We start from the raw sequence: 19653 nt of genomic DNA, 5'->3' as shown, positions 1-19653 counted from the left end.
GACTGATAGCTCCTCCCTCCCTCCTTGTGCCGCTGTCTGAGCCACATGCTCCATATAAAAAAAAAAATTGCCACTGTGCATAATTGATGTCACTGTGCCGATAAAATCTGTGAAGGTCCTCTAAAACACTATTTAATTGTGTATGTATTCTTGTTTTGGATTTTAGAGATAACCAAATGTTAGAATATATGATTAAATTAATTTTCATTTATTGAGATTAAAATAAAATGCAGCTGCAGTTCCCAGAAAATGAATCACTGCAACTAATTATTTTTGTGTTATTACAACTTAAGTGTTGCAATTTTCTTCATTCCTGTTAAAGTCCAGAATGCCTTTTATTAAACTAGTCCGGTTTCACAAGTCCACATTCACAAGAAGTGTTTCAAAGACACTATACAAAGTAATTCAGCCCACCTTTAACCCATCTATGTACTTCTGTTTCTGTGCTTGTCTAATTCTAAAGCTGGCTCATGGAATTAAAAAAAGGCAGAAATTATTCACATTTAGCTTTAACAATTAGGAAAAGTTCCTAATTCTCAAACTGTGTTTCAAAGAATTGTTGTTCAGTGTAAAATAATCCACTTCAAGTTTGATAAGTCACATCCTGGGTAAAGAATCACATCGCCCAAATCTAAAACCACTAGACTTAGACAACTTTATTTGTCATTTTGTATGCACAGAGTGCGTACAGAACGAAATTTCGTTGCATACAGCTTATAAATACGGTAAAATTAAATTACAGTATAAGGTGCAGCAGCGATTTAAAAGTAAACAATTTAAATGTAGACAATGCAGGAGAAGTCACAGTGTACATGTGAGTATTTTTTTTTTAAAACATTTGTATGTGCAGAATTGGTTTTGCAAGGGCATTTGTGCAAGAATGCAGCTTGTAATTTACAGGCTGTATTCTTGGCACAAGTCCACTAATGCAGCCCTGCACTTGGTTCTGACAATAGACAGTATCGAGTATATTTTTCTGTTTGAAAACTTTCTTTCAACCTCCGGTATAAACTTTGAACTCTCTGCTTTCCTTCCAGACCCATAATGTCTGCCTATCACGGCTCTCTTGTTGTGTCCATTTGGACTCAAAAGGACCATGGGTTTGCTGTTCATGGTTCCAGACTGTGGAAAAGCTTTCCTCAGTGAGGGGAAGGTAGTTTTATTTTCTTTTTTGTTGTCTGTTGCAGATTTTCTTCTTTTTTTTCTGTTTACAAAATTCTGCTGTGTAAAGCTGTTTACAACCCGTGTTCTTAGAGGTTCTATTGGTCTCCTAATGTTAAGAACTGAATAAAACAGGGATTATGAGTGATGAGTCGTGCAGAATTTGTCCCAACAGATGGTAATGTCGCTGACATCACTGTTTACCCAGCTTGACTCAGAAGATTACAATGTGAGCGTTTCCTTCAACTTTTCGCACGTAATTCCTTCTTTTATTTTGAAACGTTCTGTCACCATTTCCTGTCTGCTATTTATCAACACCCAGCTTAACCCAGTTCATCTTCAGCAGCAGCAGCAGCAGCAGCAGCGCCTGCGTCTACAGTTCCAAACGTGGATGCTTCCAACTCAACCAGAAGCAATGTCCGCCAGAACAGAACCGGGTGGGCGGGTTTCCTGGACTCACTGCTCACTTTCAGAGGGCTTTCTGTACTGCAGCACCACCTTGCCTGCACAGCTGCTAGTGTCAGACCACTATGCTCGACACAGCATGAAGTGCAGTTCAAATTAACAGGGATGCAGAGGAGTTCAACTAACTACAGATGCAAAAAAATAGAGCCTGCATTACTGCAAAGAAATATTTGCAGCAGCCTACACTTTTTTTTTTAAAGCAAAATGTTTGGTCTATTAGCATTTAATCAGGCAAAAATAAAGAAATACAGTTTGTGAATTACACAATGTAAATTAATAAACTTCTGCAATATTATCTGTATGGGGTTCCATTTATATAAAAAATACCCCCTATATCTGAGAATTTCTTTTTTTTATGTAAAACTTTGGGTACAGTACATGCACGATCCTCACATATTTTGGAAATAACATAACAATAAAGAAACAAATGGATGCTTAAATTTAGATTTGAAATACAAAATTATTTGAAATATTGTGTGTTTTCTATTTTGTGGTGTTTCAAAGGGATGAGCAGAAATGCACATGTGGATTGACTTTTTAGATACAGTTTTTTTTTTAAATAAAACAGAACAAACTTAAAATCAAAGGCAAACAAAATTAGATTTTGGCTCCCTTTTTAATCATAGTCTGACAACGGCCCGCCTCAACATGCCAGGGTGGACTGTTTTTGACATTGGGGCCACATTCAAAAAGTGACAAGTAAAAAGAATACTTGTCCTCATCCTAACTGATACAAATTATGGATATGTGTTTAGATATTTTTTAAATTTAATTTGTATTTGTTTTTAGTAGCCTACTACTGCGCTCATCATCATTACAGAGATGGATGCCTATCCAGGAATATGAAAAGTTGCCAATTGTTGTTTCTGTAGCATTTTGACATTTTCTTTGTCAAAATTGATAAGACAGTCAAATCAAATAAATCAACTTTTCTTTTCTTGACCACAAAAAAGATGTTATTGTATTTCAGTTAAACATTTTGTGTTTTACAACAAAATTCAAATAACCTCTTGTTTTTATTTATTCTTTTGACCTGGTTTCTGATGAGTTTAACACAATTTATGATAAAGCTATAAAATGCAACAAAATATAAGACATTTTATCAGTTAATTTTACTATCAATTCTTATTGATAAAGTTTAAAAAAAAACTCTCATTGTTCTTGTTTTCCAGTAAAAGACTCTTTTTTAGCATAAAAAAAGATCCTCACCTAAACTTTGTTTTAGTATAAATATGTTTTATTTATTTTTTTTGCTTTGGACTCTAAAGTAGTTGTGCCGTGGGCAAAGAGCCATATAAAAACATCAAAAACTGCTATTGAAAGTTACCAATAAAACATTCAAAATCAATTATGGAGATTGGGGGTGTAGAGGTAAATTATATTAAACTATTTAAATCAGAAGCCGCTTTAATTCCTAAGTTTGTGCACACAATTTGACTTCAGTTCCACTTTGCTCTCAATGAAGTCATTTTAAACATATAATATATAAAAAGGAAAACAGCAGTATTTTTTGTAGATATGTTTAAGAGCCAAAATGGTTGCATTTGTGCCATTAAGTATGGTATCGAACTGGGTATTATTGACAGTTAAGTGAATTGTGTGTTGTTGTTTTTTTTGGCAAATCATGCTCTGTAACATTGACCTGAAGGTAAAAGTCTAAACAGATTGTCTCCAGGATGTGTGTCTGCAGAGATGTTGGCCTTTTCATGACACTAGACTTGGTCAAGTCCTGGATGGAGGGGACGTCAGCCCACATTACGCTCAGTTTCTAGTTTTAACCGTTTCATTTTGTGTACGGAACTTGCTAAATAATAAAAGTGTGGGGTGGGGGGTTTCACATTTTTTTTTATTGATAATAAAGGGGTTTACAAACAAGCAAAATTAACAATACAAATGAGTAGCAAAACAGACAAGACAGTAATGCCAGGGTGTTACATATCAAGCACAAACAAATCGAAAAGCCAATAAATAAATGAAAAATTAACTCAGAAAGATATTAAAGTAAGAGCACAAATCCATTGTCTTAATGGCTTTTCTATTTTTTGAAAAATCCTGTTGTTTTTGTCTGGCGCTCTGACGTAAGGAGGTTTCTTCTACGTCACCGTAAGCGCGTTGAGTTTCCTTACGGGGACGAGCCGTAGGAGAAGCTGACATCTTTTTACTTTTTTTTAAAGAAAACAAGGAACTACATCTAAATAATTTATCTTTATCTATATGTACTTTTTTATTCATTCATTTTACCTTCTACTTAACGAGGCAGCCATTTAATTTGCTCATGTAGTGACGATCTGTGTCAACGTTTGATATGTAAGATATCAAAAATTATTTAAAACCGTAAACACCATAAGGCACAATAATACTATAGCTGATTTTTTTCCTTTTTTACCAGGTATTGTAAAAGCACTTAGATTAGTTAAACGCTTACATTTCCTAACCCGACTTATTTGTTGTTGTTAATCCGGTAGATTCGGTAACTTAAATCGAGCCAACCCTTGTCCGTTGGAAAGAGGCGTTAGAAATCTGAGCAGGAAAGCGTAGCTTGGTTTTGTGAGCAGCGAATGGAGGCGGGGAACATGGACGACCAGCGGGATGTTCAAACTTACGAGCGACACGACAGACACACCTCGGCATTGTCCGCCGGCTCGGCCATGGCAATGGAGGTTAAACGAAAGAAAATCCAACAAAGCTCTCTATTCCCACAGAAAGAGGTACGTTTGAAGAGGCGAGAGACGCGGCTCTGTATGCTTGTCCTGAGGGTGTGAATTAAACTGACAGTCAGTTGATGCCGGAGGGAGGAGTACAAAGTGCAACACTGCTAAGTGCTAGCATAATGCAACCGACGTGTGCGGGTTTTATTGCACTAATCCTATAACGTTCACCTTTTCAGCGTAATGTTTGTTTAAAAACGATTTTGCCCGTTAGTTTCCCTTTAAAGAAGCACTGGTCTTCAGCGAAACCAGATCCGTACTCTGCGTTGTGTTCACTTCGCGGACCAACACCCCCCCCCCCCTCGCGAGATTTGGCAATAGTGTGCCAAAATACATTTTAGGTCAAATAAAACGCATGAAACGTTGCCCTGCAGATATCAGAGGATATGATGCATTAGTTAAACATACTACAGATTTCTGCGAAACTGCAGGTGCAAAATTTCGCTCCTGATATGAAAAAAAAAATCACGTTTCGTGTTAAAAAAAAAAAAAAAAAAAAAGTGTGCCTTTCTTTATATTTGAATCACAAATAACTTTCCTAAAGGAAATGTATGGATGTCGTTTTGAGTTGTAAAATGAACTCTGCTAACTTTTCCCAGACATTGTTGGTAGAATACCCTCACTGCCATAACATAGCATACATCTTTATTTATAAAGCGCTTAAAAACAGCCAACATTTGAATTAAAGTGCTGTACATCGCTACAAACTAAAACACATCCTGTAAAAAAAAACTTAACACAAACAACAAAATTAATTAAAAACACAAAACTAAGTCCTGCTAGTGGTAAACGCCGAACAATAACAATAAGGTGAGTTTTAAAGGTGGGCAGTGAAGGAGCCTCTCTTATGTGCAGGGGCAGGGTTGGACCTGTTAAAAAAACGCGCAGCGACGTTTTGAACCAGCTGTAGACAAGAAGGCAAAGACTGATTCACTCCAACATAGGGTCCATTACAGTAATCCAGACGGGCACTGCATTTAGCTGCTCATTAGAAACCATCTGATCCTGACTACACGCCCCATCTCTAGATACAGTTGCTCTTGAATAAGTGAAAATGTTTGCTATTAGTCTTTTTTTTTTTGTTTGTTTGTTGTCAGATATCCAGAATCAAAAGCCTTTTTTATTAACTGAAACACAGGGGTTTTGATTTATTTGGAACATCTGCAACGCTTTGGAAACCTTTAACTTAATGATCTTTAATTTAGGTTTTAAGATCTTAGATATCCCCAGACTGTCTACAATAGCTTTTATTAAGTAAACGTGCATGTCTTGAATTTGTGTAACTATTCGTTGTATTGCCTCTTCCCTCATTTTGTGCATGTGGTATAAAGGAATATGATCTCAGGTGTTTTGTCTTTGCTGTGAACCTACAAAAGATCTAAAAGGTCCTTCATAAAGGGGAAGTGTAAATTTAGCAAGGCATGGCATGACCCAAGTGTAAAAGCACTCAAAAAGTCTCAAATATCTGTCACGGAAATCTGCATTTACTTTAAAAATTCAAATTGTCCTCCAGCTTTTTATTTTACAGTTGTTGTTTTTTTAAAGGAGACTAAACACGAAAAACGGCACGAGGTGAAGTAGTTTGCATTGAGTTGGTAATTTATTGATTTTGCTTCTGTAGTCATGGCGAAGATATACTGATTGATGTTGATGGTAGTGTGATTAAGCGTGTGAGAGATAACATTTTTGGGTGTTATTTTTGATGAAAACAGGAAACCCCAGATTATTATTAGAATGATGAAAATATCAAGGATAATTGCGTTCTACATAAAGCGGAAGACTCATTGAATGATGAATCTTTTTTCTACATTATACAATTCCCTGACTCTTGCTAATTTGACATTTTGTGGAGTTTGAGGGAATTCTTGTGAACCTTCTAATAATAATCCCAACTCTAGTTTACAAGAAAGAGCTGGTAGACTCACAAGTAGAAAACAGTACAGAGAGTCAACAAATCCACTACTCTTGTAAGATTCATTCAATGTCATGACTTATTAGGGTATCATGTTTGGAACTTCACGTTTAACCATATAACATTATATACAAAATTAACAGGTTGCTGTCGTAAAAATGGACGACATGGATACGACAGACTTGCCTATCTCCTCCGCTTATAAAGCTGCGATCCAATCCTGTTTACATGAAATAAGCCTGCTCTCGAGGAGGTTTAAGCTTGCGCACATGTTGCCATGACAACAAGTCCAGGATGATTTTCGAAGAACCAAATGATCCAAGATCATGCCAAATCGTCAACAATCAAACCCACCTAACTGAGTTAGTGACGTACGAAGAACGGGCCCCTGGAGTTGTTAGTAACTTGTTTTCAGAAAGCTCTTACTCCTCTTTTTCTTACGGAAACACTGACATGTCACCTGGGCCATTTTCTGCACGTGTCCATGCCTTTAACAAAGTCTCATTGATTCAGTGTCAAAAAAGATAATTCAAGGCCAACTGTAAATCATCGCTGGCCACCGTGTCCGTCTTTCCCACATGATACACCATATTATGAGAGAACCGCATTGTGAACGTCTTTAGCTTCATTCACTCCGTCTCTGGGTAACGCTTTGTCGTTCTTCTCTCCGTTAAGAATGCAAACGTGCAAGAGAAGCTCGACTTTGAGAAGAGAATGCGCGAGGGAGCGTACAAGCTGCTGCTGGCTTGCAGTAAAAGGGAACAAGTCCTCAACGCTTCTAAGAACCTGCTGACCTGCAACGCCAGGATCAGGGCTTATCTCGCCCAGCTGCAGCGGCAAAAGGGGCAGCAGGGCCTGATGGGAGCCGGCAGAAGGTGAGAAGTTCAGTCCATACTATGGCTTCACGTGAGGGGCATGTCAAAACCATAGGTTGTGCATTTTTAATGCAGTTTACTGGGATATTCAGTTCTTAACGCTGAGCTTTTCTGGAGTCGGGAGCATGTTGAGTTACATGTCGTCTTTGAAAACACATTTACAGACATGCTGATGGCCGTTCACCGTGTTCTGGGACCATCGCAGTTACTGGTAATACTATTTCTATTTATTATAGAATCCCACCTTGAATTTTTACTGTTTTCGTGACTAGTTAAGTCACTTCATAGTAAATGTTCCCTTTCTTTTAATATAGGCCTACGTTTTCCTTTGCTGTGGAGGGATTCAGACCATTTCAATAACAGAGGAAGTAAGTTCGCTCTTTAAAGACATATTTATTATTGATTGCATTTATTTCTGTTTTTATATAAACTCTATGCTAACGCATGCCGCACCTCCTCTGTGTTTGGTAGGCTCTCGGCGGGTGGCGGTGTTCTGTCTGCTGCAGATTGGCTCTCAGGTGTTTGACACCGACATGGTGGTGGTGGACAGATCTGTCACCGACGTCTGCTTCGAGGGAGTCACCCTCTTGTGAGTCTGTTTTGCATATTTTATTTCCCTGTTTCCACACTCAGTGTTTTTTTTTTTGTTTAACTAGATTGTTTGCTTGCTCTGCAGCAAAGACGTAGTTCCCCAGTTTGAGCTGAAGGTGGAGCTGTGGAGCTGTTCTCTGGAGGAAGAGCTCGTTTTGCCAAACACACCAAAGAAACTGGCAAAGAAGCTCCGTAACTCCATTGGAAAGAGCGCTGGAAAGAAGCTCTGCCCCCTGCTGGACACTCCGGATCCCGACACCTTCTGCAGGACAACCCGATACCTTCGTGTGTATCTTTTTATTATCTAACAAATCCTGCTGGAGTTTCCTCTGAGATATTTTTTTTTTCTCCACTGTCTGGAAGTGTTTTGACTTTGGAAACATTACACAAATCTGAAGGCTTTGCATGAGACTTTTCCACGGATCAGTGCAAGTATCCAAATAAGGCTTGAATAAATATATGGTAGTGACTGCCTCTATGTTTAGCTTTCGGATATTCCTAGATTATTTTTGTGGCAGTGAATAGGGTCAAATGTTTGTACTTGCATGTTCCCACATTAGTCTCGTGCAGGCCTGAGGGTTAAGAAGTGTGCCGAAGTGCATGTAGAGAAATCAGAATGCGGGGGTTGAAGTCTTTTTCTTTTTAAATAGAAACAGAAAGAGCTCCACAGTATGTTTGAAGAGTGCTGAACTCTGTGTATGTGTGTCTACCTATAACCAGAGGGGCCAAATACAGCCTGGTGGCCTACACGACCCTCGGTCTGCCCGATGCTGATAGCAGCTTTCAGTCTCACTCCCTCATTGTCTACCAGGACGGTAAGGAGCAAAGACACAGGAACTAATATTTTGTATGCAGTATAAAGGGCTTACTGTCTCCAGCTCATTGATTCCAGATTATTCATAGACCATATTTATACTAAAAGAACTGAAATGCAATGCAATATAACTTTATTTATAAAGCACTTTAAAAACAACACAGATAAAAACTAATAAAATGCAGAAATACTCTTGCCAGCTCTCGTAAGCGGAACTACACCAGCTAATAAAACATTAGGACAAAAAGCTAAAGGAATAGCTAAATTTAAGTGTAAAAAATATTTAATTGTTTATTTTTTTTAGTTATTAAGTTGGTGCTTAGGATATTTATCTTGCTTTAATTTTCCATTGAAGTGTTTATTATAAGTTTTTAGCTGTAATTTAATGGTTATTACATCCACAACGCATGCAGTGTCCTTCAAATGCATTTAAGCCCCTTGAGAAATTGCCCTTTTTAGTCATGTTGCAGCCACAGACGTTTATGTATTTTTGTTTTAGATTTTATCTGATTGACTGACCCAAAGTTGTTCTCAATTGTGATTGAGGACAAAGTGGAAGGACAATCAAACATAGCTTTCAATTACAAAAAAATAGGACCTGAAAAGTGTGGCGTGAATGTGTTTTTAGATTCTTATACTCCTTTACTTACTAAATACAATCCAGTGCAAACAGTTGCCCTCAAAGTCATCCAAGTTGTCTAATTTCAGTATAAATAAAGCTGTTCTGTTGAGACCTCAGAGGTTGGATGGAGAACAATCAGCCACATGAAGACCAAGAACCACGATAGAAAGGCCACAGATCCGTTTTTAGAGCCATTTAAACAGCTTTAGATTGAGCGTGACCCAATCCATCGTCTGAAAATGGAGCACGGACGAACTGCAGACATGCTCACACATTCCTGTCTAATTTATCTGACAGGCTGCGCACAGTCAGCATTAATCTGAGAAGCAGCCAAGGGACCAGGGGTAACTCTGGAGGAGCTGCAGAGATGCACTCCTCAAGTGGAAGAATTTGGAAACCCATCCTTTATTGCAGTTTGCCAAAAGCTGTGTAGGGGACACAGCGAACATGCGGAAGAAGGTGCTCTTAAGATGAGGACAAAATTAAACCTGTCAGTACAGATTCAAAAGCGGCAACTGACCACCACCATGGAAAACTAACACGGGACATTACCCTTAAGCAGAGAAGCCGGTGCCACCACCACGTCCCCTACGGTGAAACGCGGTGGTGGCATCATGCTGCAGGGACGGCCTTTCTTCAGCAGGAGCAGGGAAGTTGGTCAGAGTTGATGGAAGTAAATGCAGCAGGACAACGGAAGAAAACCTGTGAGAGGCAGCAACACACTTCAGGCTGCAGCAGAGGTCCACCTTCTAGCTGGACAGTGTGGGGGGGTTTTGTCAGCCGCTAGATGTCTGCTGTAAATACAGCAGAAGGTGGTTTTATAAACTCTTGAACACAAACGCTCACCACGCTGTTATTTAAAGTAGATTTTGAAAAGCAGGCCAAATTTTTCTTCCGCTTAACAACTATGCACTACTCTGTGTTGGGCTGTCCCATTTTATTCTAGTGACATGCATCGATGTCTCTGTTTGTCACATAAATTGCGAGATATTTGAAAACTTATGAAACCATTAGGAGGGTTTGACTTGCTGTTGTTAAATGAAACTACTTCACAGGAACAGATCATGTAATGTTTATTTCGCAGATTAAAGCGACGCCTAACGTCTGGCGTTATTTTTGACGTGAATGTGTGAGTTCAGGTCAACCACTGCTAACCTTTTTATGTTTCCTTGTTCCCCCCCCCCCCCCCCTCCCAGCTGAGTGGCCATCCTGGCTTCCTCTTTATGGCAACCTGTGCTGCCGGTTAGTGGCACAGCCGGCCTGTATGACACAGAGCGCGATGACCGGCTATTTGAGTCAGAAGGTGTGTTGACAGCTTTTATTATTACATCACGTAGTGTGACCGGGTTCTGGTCCCGACTGTGCAATCATTCTGTTTCTGTCCCTCTGTTGCTATTCAGGAAAGTGTGGAGGGAGTGAGCCGCTGCTGCAATCTCTACTGTGTGCTGAGCGCCGGCTTTTTGTCCTGCTACTTCAGCCCAGAGGAAATCGATGCTAAAGTGCAGCCCGCCCTTAATGTGCCAATCAATAATGTGAGAGAGGGGAATGTAAAACAGATATATAAGCAGACAAGATAAAGAATCTTTTTTTTTTTTCTTCTTCTCTTCTCACTTCAGGATTTTCTCTTTAAATTTGTCGACCCAGTAGAATACGGAAATGAACTAGTCGAGTCCTATTTGCATGTTTGGTTCTTTTTCCCCTGATTGAATCTTGCTGTGCAACACCATGTACTGTAGATACAAAAGCTTGCATTCGCTCATCATATCCATAAATGTCCCATTTATATTTGGGCTTTTATTCACGCATGTGCGCTGTTCCTTTTTTAGGGTGGAAACAAATCATGCAGCAAACAGCTTCAGTGAATCCTACAAAGCATGTATTGGATGCACAAGTTTGAAATAATTGACTTTTTAGGAACTTTTTCTAATCTCCAGATGTTCTAAATTTGGCCCGCTCTGTTTCCAGTCCCTCCTGGGGTTGAGCCCAGTGGCTCATCAGGACATCCTAACAGATTTCCTTTCATCAGTGGGCGACAGTTTGGATCAGATGGTTAATTTGGAATAAAACGACGATTTACAGCAGGACAGTGATCCCAGACACTCTCCAGTACTAGTTGTGAAATGTGTAAAGCACCCTGATATCCAGCTTCAACCCCTTTAAAAAGAGGTGAACTTTGTGTAAAAGTTGAGTTTGTGTCGGGGAAAACGACCAATTGGAAGTAGCTCTTTCATTTCTGAGTAGAAGAATTATGTCAGGATCTCATGCAAGCATGTAGTTCAGGGGCAACCTGCTGAGCGACGTCTAATTAAGCATAAATTTTGTGTTTTTGATTATGTGTTGGTAGGAATAATTCTGCAGGACATTACCACGTGCACCCAATTCCCGTGTATGAAAGTCCCTGAAGTTGGTAGTTGAGTAATTATTCCACAAGGGACTCTTTAAAAGACCAAACAGAAGATATTCTGGCCAGGGACGCAAACTTCTCAGCAGTGCTGCGTCTCACACCGGGACCAGAATGATAGAAAGCTAGTTTCTGATTTATCGTTGTTTCTGCAGGAGAGCCGGGTCTGTGTGTTGGACAAACAGTCGGCGGGTCGCAAATCCAAGAGTTTGTCCATCGTCAACCCGTCCCCCGAGGGATCCCAGAACCTTGTGTTCACTGCAGACACCAGGGAGGAGCTGGAGCGATGGATGGACTCCCTCCACCAGCACCTCTACGACCAGAGTAAGCGTGTTTATGCGAGCACAGAATTAGTAGGAGTTAATTTTTAACAGCGCCGGTAACACGATTGATGTGTCTGGACCGGAATAGTCTGCTGCTGCTTGGCTAAAACCCTCCCAGCAGGAGAGAACAGTAACCTTTATCTCTCTCTCTCTCTCGTGTCCGTCCTCGTTTATGACCAGGCCAGTGGCTTCACTGCTGCGACCGGCTAATGAAAATTGAGGTCGCGTCACCACGGAAACCATCGCTTTTCCTCACCAAGCAGGCGGACTCTGTTTACAACGACCTCAGTGAGTACGATCGTTTGAATTAGAGGCTGGAGTGATTTAGGAGGAAGCCGCAGCTTTTAACAAGATTCCTATTTCGTTTAAGATAATTCCTTCCATTACTGCTCAAAATATGTTTTCATTCCAAAGACGACGCGCGCAAATGAAATCCTTTTACATGCAAATGAGGAAACAGGACGGTTCTCTGTCCCCTTTGAGAGTTAATTTTGGTTCGCTCATCAGACACGGGGAGGGAAACACACAAATGGTGTTTCATCTATGAGTTTCCTTCATTAATTTGTTCATTCAATATTTCCTGCAGGTATTAATTCACCCAGCAAGTTTGAGAGCATCACAGACATAATCCACAGTAAAATCGAAGAGACAGATGGCCGCTACCTTATCGGGCAAGAGGAGACGAAGGAGGCCCCTGACTGGTCCTCTCTCTTTGATGGCTCCCATCCAGTGGTGGTGGAGAAGAGTTTTCTTTCCCAGAGCAAAGCCTCCACCCCCGCTTCAAGCCCCAACTCCAAAACCAGCTCCACGCCCGTCAGCAACAAGAAGCGCCGCGCTCCGCCCCCTCCCTCTAACGTGAAGCCCTACGCCGACCCCGCCCGTCCGGCCAGGCCTCCGCTCCCCTCCTCTCTGCATCACCACCCCCCTCCTCCAAACCAGGAGAAGGAGAACTCTGGCAGCTTCGTCTCACGGCCAGCCCCCAGGTCCAAAACGGGCAGACCCTCGCTGGATGCCAAGTTCTCCGCCATCATCCAGCAGCTCCAGCGGAACAACGCCGGCGCGGCGGCGGCTCCGAGCCGGAAGAACGCTCCCCTGGCCGTCCTGGACGTCCACGGCCCGCCGCCGCCTTCTCTGCAGCAGTCCGTCTACCCGAGCCACGACCTGCGCCCGCCTGAGGACGCAGCGGATCCCGCGTTTGTCCGAGCCTGCGGTGCTCCCGGCGCCGGTCCTGTCCCTGCGCCCCGCGCCAAGCTGAGGAAGTCTTTCAGAGAGAGGATGAACTTCAAAGCTTTGTAATATCTCAGCCTTTTCCACATCTTTTCAGCTCCAGAAGTGTAGACGCACTCCTCATCAGCACGAACGTGGTTCAGATAATTCATGTGAGCTGTTCTTTTTTTGATTTTTTCCTGTGATTCACTCATAATGCACAGAACCTTGGGTGCACAACTTTAAATGTATGGTTTATTATCTCTATTCTACATGCAGGCTGAAATGTAGAGACTAATATTGGAATCTGTTACCATGAACAAGGTTGCAGCATAATTCTGGCTACACATTTGATTTATCTCCTTATCAAACGTCCTCAACGTGTCGAAAGGATTTAGTTCAAGACCTCACGTTATTTCAGAAATGTTCAGTTTACGTATTCCAAAAACTGGCTTCGATATCTTCTTACGATCGGTGTCCTGTTGAAACTCCCGGTTATATTTACATTTCCTCCTTTTTAACCTGTTGGTTCAGGAGGAAGTTGAAGAAACTAGAGGTAGTCTTCCTCTGCTGTTCATTGCAGCTCAGGTAAAGCACCCATATCAGCTGCAGGGCCACCGGCCCTCAGCATGACGCTGCCACCATCATGCCTGCCAGTTGTTGCAGCGTTCTTTGGTTTAAGAGCCTTTAACTCCTCCAAACATTCTTCCCGTCATTATGCCTAAAGATATGATGCGTTTCTTTTTGGAGGGATTTGGCTTTTTCTCGTGGGCAGCTGGGATTTATCTCTCGGCCACCAGTTCTGCCTTGAAACGTGATCAAACATGGATTACGCCACAAGCTCGTTAATGGCTACAGAAACGGGAGGTCGAGGCTTTGACCAGGTGTCGGTGGGGGGGTGTGAGTCCAAATGGCCTCGAGAAAGTCTGCGATGATTTCAGACTTGTTGATCCTTATTATTTTTTCAAGAACTGTCTGTAAGTGGTATTTTTGTCTAATTATTCCACCCTTCATCGAGCGACGTCCAAGTGCCTCGTTAAAAGCTTCAATCTATGATCAGACTGATGATCAGCGGACGTGAACCTGCAGGTGGAAATGTGTTTGTTGTATTCGTTGATCGCTAGCACCGGCTTACCGTGACGCAGCCACTTTATCTGATTCAAGCGGCATTAATGAAATCTTATGTTTTGATCGTATCTCGGTTTGGGAACTACTCGGTCAACCTGAGCGTTTTTTTTTTTTTTTTAACCGAGGGAAAGAGACTGAAACGGTGCAGCTCCCAGTAGATGTTGGGTGTTTAGAAACGACGTCAGAAGGAGCACATTAGGTGTTGGAAGCTATTTAAAAGGAAACTACGTTTTCTTATGACATGTCGACATCTCTGCGGTTTATTTGCTTGTACTTGGAGAGCAAGGAGGCAGGAAGGTTGAGCAATTTGCTGCTTTTTTTGTGCATAATTTTGAGCTCTCGCTGTCATGCAGCATGCCGGATGTTGCTAATGTTGGCAGTTTTATCTACATCTCAGAGATAAAGTGAGGATAGCATCATGTAGGGAGCAGGCACTGCCGTTTACAGTTCATTAATGCTCACGTGAGATGCAAAGACGGTTAACAAATTCAGCTCCCTGGTCTTTTTTGTTTTAATCGAAACAGTAAAACCTCTGTTGACGGTGAATCCAATAATTAAATTCCCGGTATTTGGAGAAGCACCAGTGGCAGGAAAGCTCAAAGATAGAAATGTAATGCTGTGAATCATAGTTGTTAAGGAGAAACTAGCTGGCTAACGTCCATCAGGAGGGCTTTAGCCTTATAAAACCCGCAGACTGAAGAACAAGACTGATTACTGCGTCTTTGATAACGGGCGGTGGTCCTAAGCTCCTGAATTATAACATCAATATAAAACGCACGAATCAGAGCGTCAAGCTACTAGTTTACCACGTTGTATCGGTACAAACATATCTATACAATAACCACCTAAACTCCTGCTGCCAGTTCATAGCGCTATGATCAACCTGCTGCTTTACGTCAATAAAGTTATTTTATGCAGCTGACCCACATGTGAGACAGGCACGCTTCAGTCCTGCTAAAAATAGAAAGGCCTGCTTCTTTCCTCCAGCTCTAGAACATGAATTGAAAAGGGGGAAAAGAATTGGCAAATGCACTTAAATTTAAGTTCATCCGTTCGGGGAACCGCGGACAAGCCACTGCTTTTGGAGCTATTGACATATTCTGTTTACCGCGAAGACCTCACGGCCACTATAGCTCCTTTTTAAAGAAACAATTGCAAACAGTAATGTGACTTCTCTATTCCTCCTCGAGGTCTTTGATAGAGTAACCTTGTTTTTTTTTTTTTTTTTTAGTGGCTGCACAGCATAATTTAACATAGCAGCCAATAAATGCTCTGAACATAATTGAATGAATGGGCCTTTTGAGTGGCCTGAATAATGAATGTCCTTGTGTAGTTGTTTTGAACGTCCCCCGCACCGCAAGCCCCTAAATATTCCAGCCACTTAATGGCATTGTGCCGAAGAACGGTCATCGTAATTACACGCAGAGTACAAAACATTGCTCTCGTTTAAATTACCTGAAGAGACGAGGCGACGCGGGGAAGGCTGCAGTAACTATTTTTCAGTTCTCCTGCTAAAGCGCTTAAATTACACAGAAAGGGGGGGGGGGAGCTTCAGGAGAGAAAAGGGAACGCAGCTCGGCATTTAGCAGTGTGCCGGATGTATCTGACGCTTGCTGTGCCTCACTTGGTTTCTCTACTGTAACAGTCTAGGAAAACAAAACATTATGTCAACTTTTTTTTTTTTTTTTTTCCCTTCTGAATGAAACTTCTTGGCACAAAAAAAAAACGAACAAAATGAAACGGGGAAAGTGCAGCGTTGCATTTCTTGTACTGTGATAGAAGCGTTTTTGCATTATTTTACACAATTTGTTGCACAGGCATCGAGGGTACTGGAATGCTGATTAAATCAAAAACGGTTAAGGAGGAAAGGAGTACAGCTAAATTAAAAAGATGGCTTTAAAAGGCTTATTTTTTTAAATGGATGACTGCAATAGCAAAAGCTAATCTTTGTCATTTTTTTCTTGTTTATGACTGCAATGTGTTTTTATAGATGTCATTTTTATATATCTTTTTTGTATCGGTAAGTAGTGAAACGTTAATTTTGCATTTGTAGTGTACAGTTTTAATGGCATGTAAAATGATATATGTTCTCATTGTTGTCTCAGAAGCTATAACATGTTTTGTTTTTTTGTTTTTAATCACTGCTGATCTGCAATAAAACGACCTACATTCCACCCCAGTGAGGCGGCTTTATTTTTGCTGAGCTCTGGAAGAATTACAGAATATCACTCATGTTCAAAGTTTACCAGAGGGTGGCAATAAAAGTCAAAGCACAGCTTTTTATTGCCTCCCCAATTCACACGCCATAGAGATACTACATGCACTGGCGCATTTCTTCAGTGCAGCAAATGCTGAAGAGGCTTCCCTGGCTTTGAACCCAGAAAAGGCCTTTTGTGAAGATTGAGGCTGCTGAACTCTCTCACAGATAATATAGTCACAATAATAGAACATCATTCACACTGCATTTACTGGGGGGAAAAGATACTGATTGTTGGCACGCTGGTGTTAAATACCAGCTTATACAATGCTTGCATTGTGCAGTGCTTTGCATAAGACTATACCTTGAACTTTCTCATGTTTTTATTGGGTTACAAGCACTAACTTCATGGTATTTTATTGGGCTTATAAAGTCATGTTCAATAAATTAGAATATGGGATCCAATGAGATTTGTCAAATTTAAAATTAGCTTTTGAAAATTATAATTTAAACAAGTATTAAACATAATTTTCATTAAGCCCATAGTTCTGTATTAAATGTATTTTCTTCAAAACAGTTTGATGTAATATTTTGATCTTAAATCCCATGTTTTTATATGTAAGCAAAAAAAATCAACTCAAATAAGGACTTTTAAAACAGTCTGTGAGCACTTTATCTACATATTGTACTTACCTTAGTTAACTGGGTTACTGAAACACATCGACTTGTGATCATCTAATTAAGGACTGTGATGGACCAAAACAAAATGGTGCATGATTGCTGAGTGGAAACAAACAATAGTTGGTTGATTAAGAGCTGGACCCTGACCGATCCACTCTAGCATGAATATGCTTTGATCTAAGCCTCTTCACTCTGTTTAGGGTAGCTGTCCTGCTGGAAGGTGAGCCTCAGGCTGTTTACATGAGATGCAAACAGCCTCAGGCTCGAGTCTTTTTTGGGTTTTCTGCCAGAATTACACTGCAGTTAGTTCCAGCTAATAGAGTTGCTTCCTCTGGTGATAGAAAACAGCCACACAGCATGATGCTGCCACTACCATGTTTTTCTGTAAAAAACCGTGTGTTCAGAGTGAAGTGCAGGGTTCGTTTTCTGCCACATGAGTTTTGCATGTAGGCCATAAATCCAAATTTTGTCACATTTACACTGAGATTAATTTACACACGTGGGCTTCTACTCATTAGGTGACGTCTGAAAGCAATCGGTTGCTCTGGGTTTTAATTCAGGGGTCTCAGAGTAAATGGCTTGTCAATACTAATGCATGTCACACTTCACAGATTTTTATTTTTTATCAAATTATGTAAATAACGCATCGTTTCATTTCCCTTCATAATTTTGCTCTACTCTCTGTGAGCCACATAAGACTCCCCAAATATATATATTAAAGAGCTTCGGTTGTAACTTGACAAGATGTGTGTGTAGGTAAGAAACCGACGAAAACGTCTACTGATAGTAAAATATTTTAATTAAATATACAGGAGGTCATATCATACAAAATGTCTTTATTTTTGTTGTTTTGCTGCCAGCTGGATGATTGGTAAACAGATGGCTATGGTATCAAAAACAGTTTCAGGATGCACAACATAAAAAAAACAAAAAAAACAAAACAAATAAAAAACAGAAAGCGTATCCTAAGTCTTAATTGTAGTGTTTGTTTGAGCCTAACATAAACAGCAAAAAAAAACAAAAAAAAAAAAAAAAAAAAAAAAAAAAAAAAAAAAAAAAAAGACACATCTGGTTTGCGTAACAAACTTCTATACTGTTCTTTTTTTTTTAAACTATTTACAGGATTATAACAGTTTATATGATAACAACCACGCAGAGCTATCTACAGGGCTATTTACACAGCTAATAAGACAAAAAGAGAGAAGTTTGCCATGAGTTGTTCCCCGTAATGAACGTTTTGTACAGGAGCCAGCATACCTACACACAGCAATGTACAGTACTAAAACAGCAATGAAGGTCTTTTAAGTGTTCATTGAAATCTTAGATGCTTACAGCTTTTTTTTGTTTTGTTTATTTGTTTTTAACGACAGAAATGTTCTCCACTTATTTCAGTCGTCCTGGATCGCAATTATAGTGGTCGTAAAAAAAAAAAAAAAAAAGCCAGCGCAGGTGTCATCTGCGCACCTTTGGGGCTACGGAAGCCAGTAGGCGTTACTTTCTGGAGTCTGGTCGCTTTTTCAGCACTGCATGAGGACAGAAACACAAACCGACGTCTCTATCAGCGGTCTCTGAATCTGTGAGAGCGCTAATAATAATAAAATCTAATAACAATAACTAACCTTGGTCTATAGTTTCCCTACATTTGAAAGCCCTACCCTTTAAGTCTGGTGTCTCAAAGTGTGGGCGTCGTTGATGATTCTGCGTACTGCATCTGACACAAGAGTGACAGTAATATTGACATTCCTACCCTGCTACAGGAGATATACCTTAAATGAGCGTAGAGCTAACTCTAATCCAAGACTGTGAAAGGCACAGATATTGCAAAGCAGTAATATCCTAAGTGACAACATTCCTATCAAATCATATATTAAGAGTCTTGTTTGTCGAGAGAACGAAGCGTTTCAAGTCAGGAACAAAGGACAAAAAAAATAAAAAATAAAAAATGAAATGCAGATTTGTTTTTTTTCTTCTTCTTCTTTGTGGTGAGCATTCCACAGCAGACGGCTGCTTCATTATGCTGCTCCTGCAGACGCAAAAAACAAGCCGCAACAGTCTACCCATCACAAAAAAAAATGTTCCACGGTCAAATTACTCTCAGCTCAGAAGGTAAAAAGTTACGCCAGCCGAAGACAAAACATCCACGATTTTGCAAACAGGAGATGTGTCAAAAACAACGGAGACGGAACCTGAACTTGTTTTTTTTTTTTTCTCGTAAAGAGCGACCCTACAGTACATCTGTTCCACACAGCACCTCTGAATGTGTGATGAAACTGTTCGTGTTGTAAAGCAGCGCCACAGCGGGTGTTAACGTTTATCCCAATCAGTCCACTCCAGCTGGATTTGCTGTGACACAAACCAGGAACAGAGTTCAGCGTGGAGACATGTAAACAGACACGACAAGCACGCTGCCTGAAGGGGAAATGCTGTTTTATTTTGTTTGCAATTAGGCATGGGCTGGTTACCGGTTTGAAAACGTTATGGTTTCAAAAAGTGCAAAACGTTTCTGTCATACTGCTTCGACGGTTTCGCGTCCTTTAATGAGATTGCCAGAGTTTTCTCTGACTTTTTG

General features: G+C 40.5%; 1 protein-coding gene across 1 annotated transcript; it reads left to right on the top strand.

The window, feature by feature from the left end:
* Positions 1-4127: 4127 nt before the first annotated feature.
* On the top strand, positions 4128-13901 carry rtkn2a (rhotekin 2a). The gene is given in 13 exon segments (XM_012864953.3): positions 4128-4334; positions 6922-7121; positions 7286-7332; positions 7436-7489; positions 7593-7710; positions 7798-7973; positions 7976-7997; positions 8433-8527; positions 10345-10451; positions 10549-10680; positions 11705-11873; positions 12053-12160; positions 12459-13901. Coding segments are annotated over 13 exon segments (2088 nt in total). The 5' UTR covers positions 4128-4184; the 3' UTR covers positions 13169-13901.
* The last annotated feature ends 5752 nt before the right edge of the window (positions 13902-19653 follow it).

Source organism: Fundulus heteroclitus, chromosome 22 (assembly GCF_011125445.2).
Source record: "Fundulus heteroclitus isolate FHET01 chromosome 22, MU-UCD_Fhet_4.1, whole genome shotgun sequence".
Taxonomy (NCBI): Eukaryota; Metazoa; Chordata; class Actinopteri; order Cyprinodontiformes; family Fundulidae; genus Fundulus; species Fundulus heteroclitus.
This window is presented reverse-complemented; position numbering and strand designations above follow the sequence as displayed.